The 20,380-nt window shown below is 41.9% G+C and overlaps 3 protein-coding genes across 8 annotated transcripts in view; 1 reads left to right on the forward strand and 2 right to left on the reverse strand.

Annotated features, from left to right (window-relative positions):
- Nucleotides 1-3,890, forward strand: part of ITGA2 (integrin subunit alpha 2) — a 68,294-nt gene extending 64,404 nt beyond the window's left edge. For all 5 annotated transcript variants that reach the window (XM_021553879.4, XM_085566544.1, XM_021553878.4 and 2 more), the window contains 2 exons: nucleotides 98-214; nucleotides 947-3,890. In XM_021553879.4, the coding sequence (XP_021409554.2) occupies nucleotides 98-214; nucleotides 947-1,036 (207 nt within the window). In that variant the 3' untranslated portion in view covers nucleotides 1,037-3,890. The remainder of the gene's footprint in view (nucleotides 1-97; nucleotides 215-946) is intronic.
- A 5,726-nt stretch (nucleotides 3,891-9,616) lies between these two features.
- LOC110483758 (molybdopterin synthase catalytic subunit) lies at nucleotides 9,617-13,536 on the reverse strand. Its single transcript, XM_021553884.3, has 4 exons — nucleotides 13,407-13,536; nucleotides 12,465-12,618; nucleotides 10,962-11,085; nucleotides 9,617-9,840 (listed from the first exon to the last, which is right to left on the reverse strand). The coding sequence occupies exons 1-4, from the start codon at nucleotides 13,525-13,527 to the stop codon at nucleotides 9,772-9,774; spliced, it is 468 nt and encodes a 155-aa protein (XP_021409559.2). The 5' UTR covers nucleotides 13,528-13,536; the 3' UTR covers nucleotides 9,617-9,771.
- A 1,093-nt stretch (nucleotides 13,537-14,629) lies between these two features.
- On the reverse strand, nucleotides 14,630-18,375 carry LOC110483759 (molybdopterin synthase sulfur carrier subunit-like). Of its 2 annotated transcripts, XM_085566547.1 has the most exons (4): nucleotides 18,216-18,375; nucleotides 17,788-17,945; nucleotides 17,339-17,460; nucleotides 14,630-14,768 (listed from the first exon to the last, which is right to left on the reverse strand). In XM_085566547.1, the coding sequence occupies exons 1-4, from the start codon at nucleotides 18,358-18,360 to the stop codon at nucleotides 14,642-14,644; spliced, it is 552 nt and encodes a 183-aa protein (XP_085422673.1). In that variant the 5' UTR covers nucleotides 18,361-18,375; the 3' UTR covers nucleotides 14,630-14,641. The 2 variants fall into 2 exon arrangements, with proteins under 2 accessions (XP_085422673.1, XP_021409560.1); XM_021553885.3 differs by lacking the exon at nucleotides 18,216-18,375 and having other exon boundaries at nucleotides 17,788-17,840.
- Between the last annotated feature and the right edge of the window lie 2,005 nt (nucleotides 18,376-20,380).

The following is a 20,380-nucleotide window of genomic DNA, read 5'->3' on the forward strand; positions in this document are numbered from 1 at the left end:
AATATATGCAGTCCAGGCATTCTTGATATTTGGTTTACAAATCCTACCCTATTTGTAGTTAACATTAGCCCCTAAAACACAGTCTCTCTGCTTTCAGATCCCAGTTACAATAATGAAGCCGGATGAGAAAGCTGAGGTACCAGTAGGTGTTGTGATTGGCAGCATATTGGCTGGACTCCTCTTGCTGTTGGTACTGGTTGCTGTTTTGTGGAAAGTAAGTAGGTAATTGTATCTTAAAACCAGAAAGGGATAAATAAATTTGGGCTATTTTCTTTGCAATATCTCTGTTCTAGTGTGAAACAAAACCACATCTGCAGTTTGGTGGTGTGAATAATACTGCACTGACATTACATCCTTAACATATTTTAGACGGGTTTATGAAATGAGTCCTTATAGAAACCAGCAACATGAAGATGATAAATGAGCTGCCAGTCATTCAAAACAGGGGCTGTGGCATTTACTTTTTTCCTTTCCTGTCTGCCTCCTTCGATAATATCCTATCTAGGCTCTGAACACCTGTGATATTCCCAGTGGACAAGGGTGGGGATTACAGCCAAGGTGAGAGAGAATATATATTGAACAGACAACAGACAAAAGAAAGGGCAGGAACAAAAAGTAAATTACAAAGGTTACACAGAAAAAGGGAAAAGTTTTTCTGTGTGCCAGGGGATTGGTGTTTGAAGTGCTCCTTAGCATTATCAAGGCATCATGGAAATGTCAGCAGGGAGAAAACTGGCTAATCAGCACTGCTGCTCTAGCATTTAGTTGCACCAGGTAGGAGTTTAAGGCCAACCTCCTTTCATTTTAGAGGCAAGAATTGTCTACAAATCACTCTACAGTGTATGCATGCACATGTGCATTTTTACCATCATAGTATTTAGTTCTGCTGAGTAATGAATTATCAATGACTGACTGCAATGTGGTGTTATTTTAATACTTCTCACAGCTTGGCTTCTTCAAGAGACAGTACGAGAAAATGACACAGGATATAGAAGATGTCGATGAAATTGCAGAACTCACAAAGGACAAAGACTGAAGATGAGTTAGATGGACAAAGAGGAGATCTGAGCCACCAGTAGTAGTTGTGATCAGGCAGTTCTTCAGCTGGAGTGCCTTAAAGCTTAGTAACATTTAAACATTTTTAATGAAAGTGTCTTTATAGATTAAATATTTTACAGATTCTACTCTATTGTAAGAGTAACTGCAGGACAGTTTGGTTTTTTCAAAAATGATTTATAATGCCTTTTCTTGTAAATTTTTGCCTTTCAAACAAACTTAACCCTTAGAACTGGCAGGTCCGGAGTATACAGTAACATACTGTTCCAGCAGCCCTTCTCTTGATCTACTGTAGAATGAAACAAGAATTTATTTCAGATTATTGTGGAACAGCATCAGTTTGTAATTCAGTTGACAAGTACCACATGTGTTAAAGGACATTTTCTATTAAGTTGATGATGAATGTGTGGTAAACACTGCTTCCAGACTGGAAGAAGAAAAGTCATTTTTTCATTGACTAGCTCCATCCTTATTGTTTTAGTAAAATAATTTCCACCAGCAAACCTTTGCTTTAACTAATTTATAAACTGGGAACTGTGTATGAAGATGTCTGTCTGGTTGCTATAGGACAACTGGCTAGGCAAAGTCTTCCAAAAGTTCACCACATTTCTTGCACTAAGGTTGCAACTAAATTACTAAAGGATATTGTTTGGGGGAAGTATTGCCAAATGATATGTATAACTGTCTTCTGCATACTTTCTCCCTGAGAAGAAAAGATGAATTTCATAATCACTTATGGCATGTTTTCTGCAACATTAACACTCAATTTTCATCCTGAGAAGAACTACCACTACTGTTATGCTGGCCTTTATACTCTTGGTCCCTCTGATACCAGTTTTGCTTTTGACATAAATAGAAAAGACAGTCAAGATCTTGCCTTTAATTCTGTACTGAAAGATTTTGCAAGACTAAGAGCATAGATTGAACTAAAGGGGATAGCTGACTGAGGAATTATGCACGTTACAAAAGGGGATAGTGAAGATCTAAGCTCTGTAAAATGTTTACTGCACTTCTTTAGCATCTCGGTGCCCTCCAGGAGACCAAAGTTCAGTACAACCTCCTTACCTGTCACATTTTTTTTGGTCCTACCTGTTCATGTCTTGGTGAAGTTAACTTATGTTTTATACGGTGAAGTACTGTAGTGCTCTGTGACTTTGTGTTGGTTACACACCTCAAGTTTATCACATGCTGTTACGCTGCCTGGTTATAATGAAAGCTCGGTCTAATAAAGGCCCATGCTGTAAGACTGGCAACAGGGGAATTGGCCTTTTGGCTGCCTTTCTCTCTCATGCCTGGCAGTTACACTTACAATTGATTGGGAGAGAAGATGTGTATGGTTTTTGTATGTATGCTGCCATGCCAGTGAGATTGTTTCCAACTTGAGGTGATTTACTTGAAGAGTAAAACATGCAAATGTGCCTGGTTGAGAACATGAATTCATGGTGTCTTCCCCCCAAAACTGGATTGTAATTATGCTTAGGCACTTTTCCATTATTTTCTGAGGGACTAGCCTTAAGCATGTTTGAAAGTTTTACTCAGTCTTTTTTAATAGCTAATCAGTCAAAAGCCAACCATCTCTTTGGCAAATAACAGCTTCATTTGCAGCAACAGCTGGATTATGCTCAGTGTAGTTTCATATGTGTTTTGAATTTATTTTGTATCTATGAAATGTTATGTTTTGAGACATTTTGTTGTGGTTTTTCTAACGTTCTGAAAAACAATTCAGATTCTTATATCAATTATCAAACAAGATTCTTGCCATCAGCTGAGTCTGCAACCAAAACAAATATTTTAAAAGTGGAAAAAAAAAATAGAAATTGCATAAATCTAACGAATAAGCTCCTGATTTGTAATTATAAACTTTGAGGGCAAATGCGCTGAGAGTAAAAAGAAAAAAAATATCTGCCTCAATTCTTATATAAACTTATGCAGAAAAAAATAACCCCTACAGCCATGTATGTGGGAAACTCCTACATAATCAGGGTCATGCACTCCGGAGCAGAGAGGGAATTTCACAATACACCAGATGGTAGAATTTTCAATTTCTGGTGCTGCCTACCAGGGCAATTCAGGCATTCACCCAGACTTCCTTCTTCTGCCTTCAGTGGGAGGTACAGATTAATATCCAATATGCAACTTCTTTGGGGATTTACCAGTTTATCAATTAGGTAGCAATGATTCAATTCACTAGTATTTTGACATGGACAATGTAATTCCCCTTCCCAGTCTGGACACAATACTGCTTTTTCAAAATAAAGGGGAGACATAACAATGGGTAAGGTTTTTGTATCCTAACCACTCCAAGTTAATAGTTTATTTTTCTTTCAAAAGGTTACCCATTTAATACTTAAATGGGTAATTCAGTTTTTTGTAATGGGCAAGTCTTGCACTTTTAAGTTGGCACAGCTGCAAATAATACTGGAAATATTATGTATATTTTGTATTGTGTGCAAGGGTTTTTTTTTTTTTCTTTTTAATTTACTTTTTTAAAGCAGCATGTTTTAAACACCCTGAAATTTTGAGCTTCAGCATGTACTTCTGTTTGTGCTTGCAGCAAGAAAAGTCAGCAATACCTTCAGCAAGCTCAAGTTATATCTGATTCTAGTCTTGAAATCTAGCTGCTGATTTCCTGAAGTACTGGAATTAAGTCCAAAAATCTGAGTTGGTTTCATATAGACCTATGTATAAATTTGGACTGTACAAGAGAATTTATAATAAAGTTGACTTTTAAAAGCTAGCATGTAAGCTCTATGGGAGCAGGGACTGTATCACTGTGGTGGCCTGTCTGAGGGCCTAACAGCATTACTGCAATAAAACCCAAGACTACTGCTGAACACAGACTCATTTATTTTTAGACAGCAACCTAAAGAAAAGCAATGCTACTGAAAAAGCACTGCATAAAATGGGGCCAAATATGGCTTTGTCCCAGTAGCACACAGTGAGAACCTAAGGGGATCACTCTGCTAGGTAGACAAAGACACTGCACCTGAAGTCTTGCAAATCATACTCCAGAATGTGACATTACCAGTAAATTGTACTGTACTGTAACCTGACTCACATTAGTGCAAAAAAAGCTGAATTCAACTTTTCAGCAGGAACAATGTAGCAAAAGAAGAGAAGGAGGAACTCAACTATGAATAGAAAGATGACAGGAAGACAATATTGTCATAAACTACCACCTGAAAATTACACACTTTCACAGAGTTTCTTATTTTCACTTCCAGCTCCTCCATGCTTTTAACAGTGGTATATAACCATTCAGGTAGGCTACTAATTTTAATATTTCCATCATACAATATCACATGAACCTAATCTTAAGGCACGAAGTTTTGTCTTTCAGCAAGTCTCAATGTTTTGCAGAATTACAAGCTAGATTCCTTATACACTGACTTATGTATGTGCTGGTTTTGGCTGGGACAGAGGTACATTTCTTGACAGTAGCTAGTATGGGGCTGTGTTTTGGATTTGTGCTGGAAACTGTTGATAACACAGGGATGTTTTATCCGTCACTACACAGTGCTCACAGGTCCAAGGCCTTTGCTGCTCTTCACCCCATCTCACCAGCAAGGAAGCTGGGGGTGCAGAGGAAAGTGGGAAAGGGACAGAGATGTGACAACTGCCCACAACTGACCACAAGCACTCAGAGTATTTGGTGTCTGTCTTCCCAAGCCACTGTCACATGCAATGGAGCTCTGCTTTCCTGGGGCTCACTCAACCTGCCTGCCAATAGGAAGCGGTGAATGCATTCCTTGTTTTGCTTTGCTTGCATTAGCAGTTTTTACTTTCCCTATTAGATAGTCACCCATCTCAACCCACAAGACTTCTCACTTCTACTCTCCTCTTCTCTCCCCCATTCCACGAGTGGCAGAGTGAGTGAATGACTGTGTGGGGCTGAATTGCTGACTGGGATTAAAGCGCATCCAAAACAGAACTACAACAAAAGATTGCAAATTAAAGACTAAAAAAATGAAGGTATGAAAATGCATCTCAAAATCTGTATGTAATTGCCTCAATTTTTTATTGCTTGTGAAAGTAAATGAAATGCACATTTTCACAGCTTTTTGAGTCCTACATTTTAATTGAATCTTTCTGTTCTCAGTTAATTGGTCAATTATTTGTATGCAATCACAGGTTTTAGTATGGTAGCAGTTTTTAAATTGTATTTGCCTCTTAAAATGGTCAAAATGGAAATTTTATAAAAAGAACTGCTATAAAGATACATCAGGATACTAATTTTTGATAAGTTGATAAGATCAAACTTTATAGTGTGGTTGTTTTTCAAAAAACTGGCCTAATGTACTTAAAGAAACTGGTAATTTACAGTCATCAATCTATGCCAAACTCTTTTCAATCACCTCCACAGGACATTTAATTGTACTTAATAATATTAAATGCTCAAGACTGTTTTTCACAGCATTTTAAAAGAGAAAGGGCAGCACTGTCTGCTTTAACATACAACTTGTTAATAATTAGATTTAGCAGTTCTTTTTTTTAATGCTTCTGAAGCAACAAATTAATGTGCTACTCTATAAAACTACAACTTACTTGGAACCGCTGTGCATAAAGTGAGCAGAAAGGCCAAAAATCTAGTTCAAAGTTGAGCAATCCAAAACCTTAATTCCTGAGTGCAGCAGTGGCACTTTCACAGGCAACAGCCAAAGCGAGGGCTTGTATTTCCCAGCACAGCCAGCACCTGAGTGGGCCAGGAGCTGCTCCTTCTGCCTAGCCATCTCTCGGCTGCCCTCTCCTGGGTTGGCCCCTTATAAAACAACTCGCTTCCTCCCCCGCCCCGTTATTCTGGGACAATCCATCAGTTGCTGTTTTCATCGTATGCATCAGGCTGAGCTTCTCTTGAGAGCAGAGCACAATGCTCAAAATCAGGAAAGGAAACTCTTAAAATCAGTGCTGGTATATGGATGTTCGGCCAGACAAAGGGGTGGATCAGTGTATTCAAATTTTGCCAGCCAAAACTGAGGCATCTTTTCAGAAGGACAAATTATTGCTCTGAAGACATGCATTTCCACAGACAGCCCTCATCTGGCAGATTTCTACAGGAATCACATGGTGACCCTCTGGGTCTGCAGTATTTGTGTCTGGGAACATCCCTCTATGTACCAGAGCCACTAAGTCAACACAGCTGGTCTCATGGTCTCATGGAGAGGTGGGATTACCTTCCCTACAGACAAGGAAGAGAAACAGCTGGACTTATTCCAGAAAGCTGAGTCTTCCTTGAGATAGGCACATCTGCAGCTGTCTATCATCCCGCTCAATGGACCTCACCATAACACAGAATAGCCCTCATACAGTACTGTAGTTCTGCAAGTGTGGACAGCAGGATAAACACAGCCACATCTTTCCTAATACACAGTGAGACACCGCCGGGATTCATCCCCTGGCCTGGCAGTTTGGAAACACTTCTGGGTCACTTCAGACACAGCTTAAACAGTGAACACAGTAATCTGCCCTCTTATGATAATACTGCCCTAGCAGAGAAGGTAGCCTACAGAGGGAGACAAAATGCCGAGTTAAGAGCATGGATTTAAGTTTCAATGAGATACATTTTACCTCTAATTAGCACACCATCCCTCCCAGAAACATTTCCATTTCGCTTTTACATGCCAGCTGAAGAACCCAAAGTTACACAAGACTGATATATCATTGTTCCAGAACAAAGGAGTACTTGCCTCATGCACAGCTAGGGACAAAAAATGACATTTCATTGTCTCTACCATGGCAGCATACACACATTGTAACACTCAGCTGTGACTAAGTACAACATCTCTTCCATTCATTGTTCCTGGTCACTGTGGGGAAGTATACAATTATTCTCTCTTCTTTTCTGCATCCTCCTTCCCAGCTGCATTGCTGATGGGGAAGGTGCACTTAAGGTCACCCTGGAAAAATCTTCCAGGAGACTGCAGTGCTAGAAAGGCACTAAAGAGACACTACTGCAACTCAGGAATTGCCCCTGATCATGAAGAACCAAGTAGAATTTAACAATGGTAACTAAGATATTCCATTGATTTTCTGTATCAGAGCACAACACTAGTAATGGAACCACTGCAAAAGTTTTACTTAATTCATAAAATATCCACTGAAAAACAAGCTAAACATTTATTTTTGTGAAATTAAACACACTAATTAGTTGCATGGTAACAGCAAACATAAACATGGAAAAATGAACACCAAATATGAAAAAGTTCATGTATTTCTTTCTCTTCTAAAGTGAAAAATAATTGTTTCACAGAGCAAGTGATTGTATTCTGTACAATTCCTATGAAAAATTACACTCAAACAGCAGAGGGCTTCTCTCCAACCTCCAAAATAAAGGAAAACTCAGTCTTGTACTTGACCAGCTCTGCCTAGATAATAGAGCCCACATGGCTTGTAGAGTGTGCATCTGCAAACACGCAAGGAGCAGCTGCTGTCTGCAGATGAAGGACTGAGTTACACTTGAGGAAAGTACATCAGTAAGTTAATAAGCACAGTTAAATGATGTCTCTGCCTGAAGCTGTATGTTTCTTTACAATTTACTTCAGATACAGTAACTAAGCATTAAAAGTGATTCAAATCCCTGGGGGGGAAAAAGATCATCACCTAATGTCCTCATTTTACTTTATGCAGCTAGAAACTGTTAGTAGATTTTTACTGCAGACAGAATAAAATGGAATATACAGCTGAGGCTTCACTGGTGCGTGATGTAATGATTACAGAATCAAAGACTGGTTTGGTTTGAAAGGGACCTTACAGATTATCTAGTTGCAGCTGTCCTGATAAGAGGCTGGGACACCTTCCACTAGACCAGGTTACTCACAGCCCTATGCAGGCTGACCTTGAACATTTCCAGGGAAGGGGCATCCACAGCTTATTTGGGCAACTTGTGCCAATGCTTCACCCCCCTCACAGTAAAGAATTTCTTCCTAATAGCTGATCTAAACCTACCCTCAGATCAGCTTAAAGGCATTCCCCCTTGTCCTATCACTACATGTTGTTGTGATAATTCCCCCTCCAAACTTATTGTCAGGCCCCTTTAGGTACTGAAAGGTGATGTAAGGTTTCCCTGGAACCTTCTGCAAGCTGAAAAACCCAAGCTCCCAGCCTGTCTTCATAGGAGGCGTGTTATAGTCCTCTTAGATGAACTTAGTGGCCCTCCTCTGGACTCATAACAGCAACACTTCTTGAGCTGGGGGCTCCAGAACCAGGTGCAGTGCTCCAGTGGGGTCTCTTGAGAGCACAGCAGAGGAGCACAATCAAACCCTTTGACCTGCTGGCCCCATTGCTTTTGATGCAGCCCAGGACAGAACCGGATTTCTGGGCTGCAAGTGCACGTTGCCAGCTCATACTGAGCTTTTTGTTCACAAATACCGTCAAGTGCTTCTCCCCAGTGCAAGTCTTGATCCACTCTCCCTCCAGCTTGTATTTGTGACTAGGATTGCTCTGACTCAGGAGTATGACCTTGCCACCTGGATTATAAATAACTATATATGATGTAGAAACAGATATATGAGCAACTGAGCAAATAATTTTGCATTACCTTATTTTCCTTCACTTTTATCTAGCTTGTCTACACTGATAATGATAACTAGGTAACACTGCCTCTCAGCATTAGCAGAAATGCCATACACAATGGGACTTCAAACTCTTAACATCTAAACACTACCATGGCAATGTAGAATAACAAATAAAATTACCTTGCTCAGACAGGTAACCTGATATTTCCAGTGAAACCCAAGCATATTATGTCAGTTCATTTAACCAGTTTTCAAAACAGTAACAAGAGAAAAACTGTAATAAGATTAAATCTTAAATGTGAATATAAATGCATATATGAATTGCAGCAAGTTCAATAAACTCCCTTTTCTTTGAAAAACTATTCCATTTGAAGACTTTTAATCCCCACACATATGAAGTCAAATTACTGAAGCTAATTACACCATTGTTGTGTATTTGTAATTAATATTTGGTTTGGGTTTTAATTCGTGGAGCACCACACAACTACACAACCAAAAAGTCACCTTCAAAATTTTGTCTAGACATCATTAAGTAGTTACAGATTGACATGTTATTGCTAAGGCAATTATTTTTGCTGGTAGAGTACTAGCTTTAATTTTGAATCAATCTCTATTCATATATTTTTAATGTAATGGACTCGTAATACCATCTGCATGGTAAAAATCATTCTGTGAGACAGAGCTGCTGGAACATAAGCACTACTAAACAGTTAGTAACTCTGGGGTATAGTTTATATTTTCTTTGCACTAAAATAGTTCATCTACTTCAAGTACCTTTCACATTAGAAGAATGCCAAAATAGCATAAAGCTTGCAAACTTAATTCTGTAGTCATATAAAATTAAACCTCTCTGAACTTTAATTGTCCCATGCTGACCTCCCATGCAGACAGAGAACACAGACCAGCAAAGTAAAAGGATTAGAACAGTATTTATCACAGAGTAGTCTAAACGCTGCAACAAAGAATTTTAGGGAAGATTCTTTTAAAAACCAACTCCATGTTAAAATGCACAAAAAGGCAATTCCAAAGGACAGTCAAGACACCTAAAATCCCTAATTAATCTTTATTCACTTCACTCAGTCCAAACTAAATGATTGAGATTTAAATATCTATTGGATCGTTTAGAAACAGAGATTCTCTGTAAAAACTCAAAAGTAAATATGCTCATTAGGAAGAGTGACACTTTATTTTCAAAAGAGTACAATTATTTTTCTGAATTTGCCCAAAAGCATTCCTTGTTTTCTTTCCAAGAATATTCATCCTCATAAATCTCCTGTAATATAAACAAAGAATGGGAAATGTTGTGAGTCTGCTACATACAGTTACAAACCAGGCCAAACTACTCAATAGCCATCCCACTATTATTTACTGATCACATGAGGACTGCACAGCACTTGGCTGGCAAGCAGAAGAGACAGCAGCACCCTTAGAACATACAGACTTGGCTGAACCCCAGGCTGTTCCCTACTGAGTTTAAAAGGGCCTACCTATGCTGAAGTCAATTCAACAGAGATCTAGAAGAAATTACGTAATAGCTGTAGAGTACACAGCATTTATGCTGCTACATTAACCTACTGTACCATTGTTTTGAGATGAGAATTTAGATGTAACAAAATGTCAATATTAAAATAAAAATTATATTAATACACTAAATAAACTACTAATAGATCTTAAGGACAGACTGGATTACCCAGCTGCAGTCCAGTCCTAAGCAGCAAATTCTGAGTCCCTGATAATTTATTCTGAGAGAACTTCCATCCCCTCAAGGAGGTAAAGAAAAGTGAAGTAATGTGGGGAATATCACTGTTAACCACATGCCAAGCTCTGCCAGGTAGAGGACACAGATAGACATAATGCTCATTATTTGCATGCAACACTGAGGTTATACAATGAGGCTCTTTCTAGACTTGGGGTAGTTTCTCCACAGTGTTGTGTGCCTATACTAGCTTTGGGACTTCTGCTCATCCCTTCATTGTGCACTGTTGCTTAGTGCTCAGAGCTTTCTCATGGCCACAGTGAGGAGGGGCAAAGAGAATGGCAAGAAATGCTCCTTTTACTTCCAAACTGAAATGCTGTCCAAAGCAAAGCTGACTCAAATTCTTTCACAAGCCTGTGCAGAACTGAGTTTTGCTACTCAAAAGCGGACAGCTCAGGCCTCCTTCGCTTTCACCCTAGGATGGCTCCAAAATAAAGAGGAGCTAGATGGTACAAGTGCAGGAGAACCTTCCAGAGGCTCTACCTCCTGTATATGAGCCTGGCTACAGTAGAAGAAACTCACTGGTGCTAGACACTGCCAACCCATCAGGACCAGCTGCTGCTGCCTGGAATGCTGCTAAGGCAGCCCAGACATCTAAGACTAGATAGGCTTAAATTTGATTTTGTCCCCAGACATACCTTTTTCCATATTGGGACAGATGCTTTTAAGGTATTGATGTAGTACATTACAGCTTCAAGGGATTCTGCTCTGTGTGGAGAGGAGACTGCAATAATTACACTTGCTTCAGTTACTGGAACCACACTAGGGAGAGAAGAGGAACAACAGCAGCTTTAGCTAACACTCAACATCAAGAACACCCAAAAGTTGCAGCCATGTCACGTCAGTATTCTGGCCACATGCTCTCCTGACTCATTCATACTGAGCAAGTGTCAAACCACATCCAAAAGATTATACTTTTTAAAGAAAGAAAACCACATCCAAAATCAGTACCAGATGTTAGAATTCCACACTTTAAAATAAGTAAACCCACCAGACATAGGCTTTTTTTCTTCCATTCTTTCTTTTTTTAAAATTAAGCCTATGGAATTAAGAAGGGGAAATTGTTAACTTGTAACAATGCATAGGAAACTCACTGGAAGCTGGCTTAATAATGAACAATAACAAGTTAGAACAGCCAGTTTGTATCTAAAAACCTAAGAAATCATCTCAGTTTGCACAAAAATTTGTGAAAGAAGAAATTAAGTGCCTCATACTATGCAGATTTTGAAATGAAACCAAATTTTTGATTAATTCTGATTTTAGATTCTCGTTTCTTAGTTGGTGTGCTGTGTTAAACTTAACAGAAGCACAAGGTTCCATGTTTCTCCTTGCAGTTGTAGCATTCCCAAAATCTGACTCCCAATCCTCCCTCTATAGTAAGACTCCTTCAACACAGCCCACAGGAAGAAATCTCAGCATAAATGCTTTGAGCTGCCCTCATGACAGCCACCCTCTCTGTTGACTATAAAGGAAATCTAGGGAAACTACCCCTCAGGTCTTTTATCTTACTTACCCTTTGCAATCACATCCCAAGTTCCTTCAGGATTTCTGCAAATCCTGCTAGTTTCAGCAAGAAATCTTCCCTGAACTGGGAAGGCCCAAGAGTATGTCAGACACCAGTATTCCACGTTTTGAATCAAAAGGAATATGCTTATCCAAGATTCAAGGAACAACAGGAGGCTGGCAATTACTACGCCCCACAGCCTAAGCTTCCAGACATTTTGTAGCACAACTAGAATAAAATTTGACAATAAGAACATTCTGCAGCTCCTCAACAGGAGAGAGGAGAAAAAAGAAAGTGCTGCCAACTTCACACCTTTAAAAAATAAATAACAAAATAAACCAAAAGCCTCCCCTTCCCTAGGGTGAAATATCTCCCCACTTTCAAAACATCATATCAGCATCAAACATCTTTCCAGGCTAAGTGTGGACTCCAGCAAACCCTATCTCAATAAATACATAAACCTAAATAAACACATTTTTGAAAACAAAATTTTTAGCTCCAGAGCAAGAGCTTGCCAGCCTTGCTGCACTATGGGTTCTAAACACTCCTGTGGGTTCTGCAACTACGTAAGCAGAGCCATGCAGCAGACAAGGACTGATACTCCAGTTGCAGAAGAAATGGGTCTGGACATACATACCCAAGTCTGTGGTGCACTGCAATATGTTTGACTGAAGGCCATTTCTGTCTAACATCTCTGCAGATTTTCTTCATTTCAGTTTCTGCCATTGAAGTATACGCTTCATATTCTAAGTGAATCACTTTTTTTCCTTCAAAATTATTTCTTGTAGTACCTAAACAAAAATGAATACATATTGTACCTTTGTAATACACCTCATATATTATATTAATACAGAGGAAAAACCCAGAATCTGTTGCTATGGTCAAGGTCAGCACTGTATAAACAACCTCCCCTAATCATGACTGCAAAATGAGATTATTTGAACAAGATAAATCTTTACTATATAAGGAAGAATTTAGTTTACACATTATACAGGTCTGTAGCCCACAATGCCCAAGGCTGGGACATCTTCTGTGGTAACTGCTAAGGTGCTATAATGGCATTTGCTCATGTAATTTTTAAATACCCAGTATTTAGGCACCTAGTAGCACTAGGGTTTAAGCACAGAGCAGTTTCATATGTGTGCCATGTACATTAAGCATGGTAACAGAGCTAGCAGCCTGATCTTCACCAGCCCATTGGTAGAAGAGGACTTCACTTTCAAGACCTGAGTTACAGGACCTCACATACAGGTGTGGACATATAGTTGGCATAGCCACAATATTTCATTTCCCACCCTGAACAAGTATCCAGGGGACAGGGGAACAACTCCCAGGCTATTCTCTACTTCAAAGCTACTGTTCTGTTCAGTCCTATGATAGCCATACCAGCCAGAAAGTTCCACACCACTTTAATCCATGGTCTTGTTCTAGTGATTCAGAACATGTTTTCTAAACATAATGGGCTCAGAGCAGGAACTGATTTATTTGAGAACTACAAGTCTGGGATGTGGACTAAGTAAGTTACATTTATTAGACTAGTAACATATCCAGTGACTTAGCTCAGAGATAATAAACTCACCAACGAACAGAGACACTGCCCCACAGTATGGTGAAACAACCAGCTCTGACACTTCATCAACAGAGAGCTTTTCAGACTTGAGCTTGATAAAATCTTTTGGCACGTCTTCGCTTTCTTCCATATCACAACAGAAAAACTGAAACCAGACAGACTCTGTTGTTGTTCCCGGAGATACTAGCATCAGACAACTTTTTATCCACTGCTCATGCCTGAATTTATGCACAACACAGGCACTATCTATTTGCCCAAAAGACTAGTCTATATGTGAAATTCACTTCTCAGGAGCCTCACTGAGAGAATATTAACAACAAATAACAAGCAAAGTCTTGGTTTTATTGCAAACATATTTTTTTTCTGATAGGAAAGTCTGGTACAGTGGGAGGAAATTATAATTAGCCCGAGGCCCTGGTTTAACAGTACATTCAACTAGCACAAACCACTGTGTAGTGCTGGTAAATCTGTGATGATATTGTCAGTCCCTCCTACTTATCAAATCAAGCAGTTTAAAACAGAGATTTCTGATAAACATGGATTAGAGTTCTAATCCTAAAGCTGAGTATGCTCTCCAGGACATTCAGGACCTTGTACTATCTATTACAGACACACAGGAGACATTTCTAACTTTTCTGGGTAGAAGCCAGTCATCAGATCACCTAGGAATGAGAAGTAATCTGATCAGCAACAATGGAACAAGCTATAGTGAATAGATGGACTGCCACTTGAAAGCAGGCAAAGAAATTAAGCTATTCTAAGGACACCTTTTTACCAGCAACAAACTAACAAAATTCCTAAGCAGCAGTCAATTATTTTTACTTTATTATCTTTTCTGTTAAAAAGTGGAAGGAAATTTTTCATTATTATCTTGTATAAGCAAGCCAAGTTTCCACTGGTAGGAAGAAACAACCATGAAAGAGTAACAAGACCTAAAACCCAGATTCAAAGCAATGCCTGACCTCTCTTGCAAATGTCTTCCATTTACTGCATACATGTTAATCATTTACTGGTGCACTGGCTAATAGTTTCCGCTCAGCACAACTGCACTCACCAGACGGAAACACAAGTTGGGTTTTCTCAAAAGATTACTGGGGTGAAGGGAGAGAATTGCAATCACATCTTCAGACCTAAACAAGAAAAGGTTCTTGTAAAATCACACAGAATCCATGAGGTATTTTAGCACTACACTCCACAGGAAACTAGTCAGTAAGTGATACTTACCTAAGAGAACCTGGGCAGGTTCAGCCTCCACTAATTGGTGGGATGATGGCAATCTCGTCTCCAGGCTGCAGGACCAGAAGCTGATCTCCAAGAAGCACGTACTCCTGCCGAACAGCAAATACCACTTGATCCCGGATGACAGCAAGCCTGAGGGGGATTGCCAAGAGCACAAATACATTTCCAATCAATGTTTGCATTTAGCCATGAGATTTCATTAAACAGCAAACTGGTGCACAGTATAGGCCAGCTGAGGTAAAAACCACTGAGACTTATACAAATTCACTTCCAAGACACTGTTAAAAATACAAACAAACACCCACCTCCTAATCTTGGATTTTCTTGTAATGGCTAAGAAAAAATGAGATCAGTATAATTTTCAGAAATCAGGAACTGGATTTGTCATAGGCCTATGTCAGAACAAGCCAATCCATATCAGACCCACTTCAGAAGCTTACAATAAAAAAGTTGGTAACTCAAGAGGCAGCAACCATCCAATTCAGGATTAGAAGGAAATACTGTCTTGATGCAGTCTGGCAGGACTCAAACAATTTTCTTACACACCAAGAAGCATTGTGGTATGCTGTTCATGAGATGTCATGAAGATTCAGTGGTCAGAGAGTTGCTCTTGTATGTGCTTAGACTTTGTGAAATTTTGGGTCTTTTGTACTTACAGATCTGAAATCTGCTATTGATAAGGAGTGCCCATAGAACTAAGAGAGCAAATGTGATGTGTTTTCTGGCACATCTTGTACATATTTTTTACATGAGATATTGCTGTGAGAGTCCATAGTTCTGGACATCATGAGGCAGGGAATCATTTCAATGACTAAGCGCAATTACATAGCAAGCATGAGGGCCATAGCAGTAAGACAGTAGAAAAAAGAATTGCATTTTACTTCAGATGGTGCAGGCATGATAACAGTTCTTGTTTGAGAATACAAAACCTGGCACAGCCAGCTCAGCTGTATCACCTAGAAACAAGTAAGCAGACCAAAAGAGTACAAGTAAAAATCATCTTGTTTCCTACAAGCCAGATAGACAAAAGTAGTCAAGGCAAAGGCTTGACAAAACACAGTAGCAGTGATTCAGAGAACAGACTGAAGGGAGGGATTGTATGAAAGCAAAGCAAGCCACTAAAGAACTGTGCACTTCCATGAAACTGAAGTGCCCATTAGAAGGATGGGCTCTAATTAAAGTCCCTTGCAAGCTAATTAGTTGGGTAAAATGTGTGGAACAGAAAAGCACTGTCAAGTACACTCAAGCTCCAATTTGAATATCCATTAGCAACATGAATAGAAGTCTGTGGTCAATGCCCTACAATTATATTGAGTTTTTCCAGAAAATTCTACTGCCCCAAGTCATCATTCATAAAAGGACAAAGTTGACAAATTACAGCAAAACGACCAACGGTACTGCTGCTGCTTCTGACATAGACGAAAATGCTGCAAAGTAAAATACACACATTCCCTACTGCCTCTAGCACCCAAACACACTATTTCAATTCTCTGTGAGGAAACGGTCCCTGGTGCAGTGTTTTGTGAAGAGTTTTTCACTTGGAAACAGATAGCAATGTTAAATAGTTCATTTTTTTTCACGGTGTTTGAGAGCATTTTACTAAAGAAAGATTGTGCCTAAAGGAAGACTTGGACACCTATGTGCAAAGTTATTTATTTATTTATTTATTTATTTATTACAGAGCACTTAGTACTAAATTCTGAGGACCACAACCTCTTTTATACCTCACTTTTTTTTACCCTCTTCTATCCCTACAAAATGGTGCTCACCCTTGTCCATCAGACTAGTTCTTGACAGGACTGAGCACATTCCCTCAGCTTTAAACAGAGGGGACATTTTTGTTGACACTCCCAAGAGCACCAATGCTGCTGAGACCCTTACAGCATACACAGTACTTTCTCAGGACCAGACCCTTTATGAAATGCAAGCAGAAGTGTGGGTCTTTTTCAGAGCATTGAAGTGGCTGAACATATTTGTTGTATCAGGGCTGAGTGGCTGAAAAATTGTGGAGGCTTCATCTCCCTTCATGATTTGAATTGCAGAGTGTGACATAGGCTCAGACCAATGGCTTACAGTGCAGTTAATCACAGAATCAACTAAGTTTGAAAAGTACTCTAAGATGATCAAGTTCAACTTATGACTGGACATCACCATGTCAACCAGACCATGGCACAAAGTCCAATCTTTCTTTAAAAATCTTCATGGAAAGTGACTCCACCACCTCCCTGGGCAGCCCGTTCCAATGTCTTTGCATCCTGTCAATGAAGAACTTCCTAATGGCTAACCTAAGCAATTGGAAAAGCTCGCCTATTATCATTTATTTCTCATTTATTGTTCCTGACCATGCTTGATATTTCCTTGCAACATCTCATCTTCTCCAAAGACTAAAAACATAGTAGTTTGCAGGTTAGTACACCACAGCCCTCCTGGACAATGGGCCACGTGCACTCTCAGGCCCAGTTTTGGGTACATCTCCTGCACTTAGGCTTTCCTTCTGTATGCATAAAGCTATAACACTTCCAGCTGTGCAAAACACAAAACATTTGGGGCGGGTCACCAAAAGAAGGTAACACCACTGTTTTTGTGCTGTTGAAGTACTGCTATGTGCTCCAGCCCAATGCTAAACACCGAATTTACATTGCAAACATATTTTTTTTAAATCCACGTTGCTTTGTGCACCTCAAGGGTAAATGGCTGCATACCTGGGGTGGACCTTGACGATCTCCTCCCAGAGCTGCAGAGAGGTGATCTCCCGTGGCACCGAGAGGGTCTCGCAGCGCAGCCCCGCCAGCTCCGCGCTCCTGGCGAAATACAGCACCGAAACCTGCCGGGGCAAACGGCGCTCAGGCCGCGGGCCTGCCCGGACACCGCTCCCAAAATACCCACACGCAACCCCAACCAGAGCGCCAGGGAAACCTTTCCCATGCTCGTCTCGATGCCGATCGGCTCAGCCGCTGTCTCCTGTCCCGGCTGTCAGGCCAGCGCGGAAAGGGGAGCGGGCGGGGGCGGCGAGTGCCCGCGATCCGCGCCCGCCGTCCAGGCCGCTCCCGCTGCCCGTCGGAGCCAGGGACAGCGGGAGCCCCGCCGCCCTGCCCGGCACCGGCCAAGCCTCTGCCCGCGCCGGCCCGGGGCTCCGGCTGGCGGCACCTACCTGGCAGCGCATTGAGCCGCCGTGCCGGGGCGAGCTGCCTCCGCCGCGGGCCCACGGCGGCGCCTGCGCCCGGGCGAGAGGCGCCGGGCCCGGCCCGCCCCCTGCGGCCCGGCCGGGAGCGCTGAGCCCCGCTCCGCCGCCGGGCCCCGCTCCCCCCGCTCCGCCGCTGAGCCCCGCTCCGCCGCCGGGCCCCGCTCCCCCCGCTCCGCCGCCGGGCCCCGCTCCGCCGCCGGGCCCCGCTCCCCCCGCTCCGCCCGCTCCGCCGCCGGGCCCCGCTCCGCCGCCGGGCCCCGCTCCCCCCGCTCCGCCGCCGGGCCCCGCTCCGCCGCCGGGCCCCGCTCCCCCCGCTCCGCCGCCGGGCCCCGCTCCGCCGCCGGGCCCCGCTCCGCCCGCTCCGCCGCCGGGCCCCGCTCCCCCCGCTCCGCCGCCGGGCCGGGCCCCGCCAGTTCCGTCCCGCACGGGCGGTGGCGAGGCTGGGAGATGGCGCGGCGTTGCCCCAGAGCTCGGGGTGCAGTGCTGGGGACGGTGCTTTACAAGCCGGATTTTCAGGGGGACTCGCAGCCCTGTGCTCATCGGGAGTGCAGATGTTCGCTAACATTACGCGTCCAATGCCTTGCACGTGTTAAACATCTACTAAATGCACAGGACAGGTATAGTTGGCGTGTCAAAGCCACGGATCCGTTTCAATGCTGACACAGGATTTCAGGATTAGGGCCTGTTTCACCTGTGCCCGCAGTAACTGAGCACGGAAGGACAACAGGGTGGCTCTCACCGGGCAGGGGGGTGATGGGGCGTGTAGAAAGTGCTGCCGAGAGACCCACAGCAGGTGTTCCACACGGCATAACTGTGTGCCAGAGCTTCTCCTTGTGGCTGGCCAGGGTCGCTTCTGTAGTGTTTGTCTTTGACACTCGTAACCTCACAACAGTAGTGGAAGAGCTCCTCCAGGCAGATAAACCAGGGGCAAGTCCACAGCCATTTACAGTGTGCAGAATATCATGCTGCCAAAGCCCGAGCACACAAACGAGACAGAGGAGTCCTGCAAAAATCGACTTTACTGAAAACTCGGGAGATTCCACTGAGGCGTACCCATCTAGGGTCTCTCCAGTTTTTAGCACACACAGCCTCCATTAATTCTAAACACCCTCCGACTTTTCCCTTTGGATGAGTTACTAGGAAAATACAACCTTTCAGAGGTCTGCGTGCTACATATCTCCCCTACACCCATTCTTCCAGAACCTGATTGGTTCTTTCCGGTTATCTAGTTGCTTGTAAAAGCATGCACACCCATTCCTCGTATCATCAGTGTCATAGAGTTTATGATCAGTAATTGTGATTTGGGCTGGTGGTCATTGAATTTTTAAGGTTGGAAAAGACCTCTAAGATCATTGAGTCTAGTTGTTACTCCAGCACCGCTGTGTTCACCACTAGACCATATCCCTGGGTGCCATATCCACACATTTTTTGAACCCTTCCCGGGCCAGTGATTCCACCGCTTTCCTAAGCAGCCTGTTCCAATGCCTGATCACCATTTCAGTGAAGTAATTGTTCCTCATATACAAATTAAACCTCCCCTGGTGCAGCTTGAGGCCATCTGCTCTTGTTCTGTTGTTTGTTACTTGGGAGAAGACACTGACCCCCACCTCGCCACAGGCAGTTGCAGGGAGTGATAAGGTCTCTCCTGAACCTCCCTTTCTCCAGGATAAACACCCTCAGGCTGCCCCTCACAGGAGTTGTTTTTCAGAACCATCACCAGTTCTGTTGCCCTTCTCTGTACAAAAACATCAATCCTTGCTGGATGCAACACTGTCTGTTAAAAAAAAAAAAAAAAAAAAAAAACCCAACAAAAAAAAGACCAGAACCCAACAACAACAACAAAAAAAAGAAAAGAAAAAGAAAAAAAAAAAGAAAAAAACACCCAAAAAACCCCAAAACAAAACAAAAAAAACCCTAAAAACCTCAAAGAACTAAAAAGATGACTGAGAAAGGAAGCAGACCTTTCTGCATAATAATTCTTGCCTCTGAGTTACAAACTCAATGAAAGTTAAAGCGATTACATTTTCCAAAAAGTGTGTGATAGAAATCATTTCTGCAGAGTTACTGCATTGTACCAGTTATTCAGTACATTGTGTCTTAATCCTCTGCTGCAAGGAACAAATATGTTACTTTTTAAAACTGTGTTCTTTTAAGAATGATTAACTGGTGTTACAAATTGAATTCTCCTAAACACATGTGTCAAGTGAATAAAATAATTGCTTTCTTTTTTCTCTGGGCTGAGTAATTTTGGATCTATACATTTTAGATGGAATAGATCACTTAGACATGGTGTGTATGACCCAGCCAGTAGCTAGCAAGTGGCTGGCACATTTTTCCCATGCAAAAGGTGTACCATAAGAGGTGTTCTTAGAGTGAAGTGGAGGAGTACTAGCCTCAGCTGGAAAAAGATCGCCTCTCAGCCCAGAAAACAATGAGCTTTGGAGGACTTAGCTGTACATTTAGGGTTAAGACAACTATGGAATAAGGAGAGATGGGTTACTGACACTGAATTTCTGGATTTTCTTTCTTTGCTCTCCAAAAAATAACTTACCTAAACTAA

Source organism: Lonchura striata, chromosome Z (genome assembly GCF_050655825.1).
Source record: "Lonchura striata isolate lonStrDom1 chromosome Z, ASM5065582v1, whole genome shotgun sequence".
Classification (NCBI taxonomy): Eukaryota; Metazoa; Chordata; class Aves; order Passeriformes; family Estrildidae; genus Lonchura; species Lonchura striata.

Excerpts from the sequence above, each read along its gene's own strand:
- LOC110483759 (XM_085566547.1), bottom strand. The coding sequence starts at position 18,360 with ATGAGCACAGGGCTGCGAGTCCCCCTGAAAATCCGGCTTGTAAAGCAC. Across the intron at positions 17,946-18,215 it reads AACTGGCGGGGCCCGGCCCG|CGGGGGGAGCGGGGCCCGGC; the intron begins GCGGCGGAGCGG and ends TCAGCGGCGGAG. Across the intron at positions 17,461-17,787 it reads GCGGCTCAATGCGCTGCCAG|GTTTCGGTGCTGTATTTCGC; the intron begins GTAGGTGCCGCC and ends TTGCCCCGGCAG.
- LOC110483758 (XM_021553884.3), bottom strand. The coding sequence starts at position 13,527 with ATGGAAGAAAGCGAAGACGTGCCAAAAGATTTTATCAAGCTCAAGTCT. Across the intron at positions 12,619-13,406 it reads GGCAGTGTCTCTGTTCGTTG|GTACTACAAGAAATAATTTT; the intron begins GTGAGTTTATTA and ends ATTTTTGTTTAG. Across the intron at positions 9,841-10,961 it reads CTGTCCCAATATGGAAAAAG|GAGATTTATGAGGATGAATA; the intron begins GTATGTCTGGGG and ends TTTATATTACAG.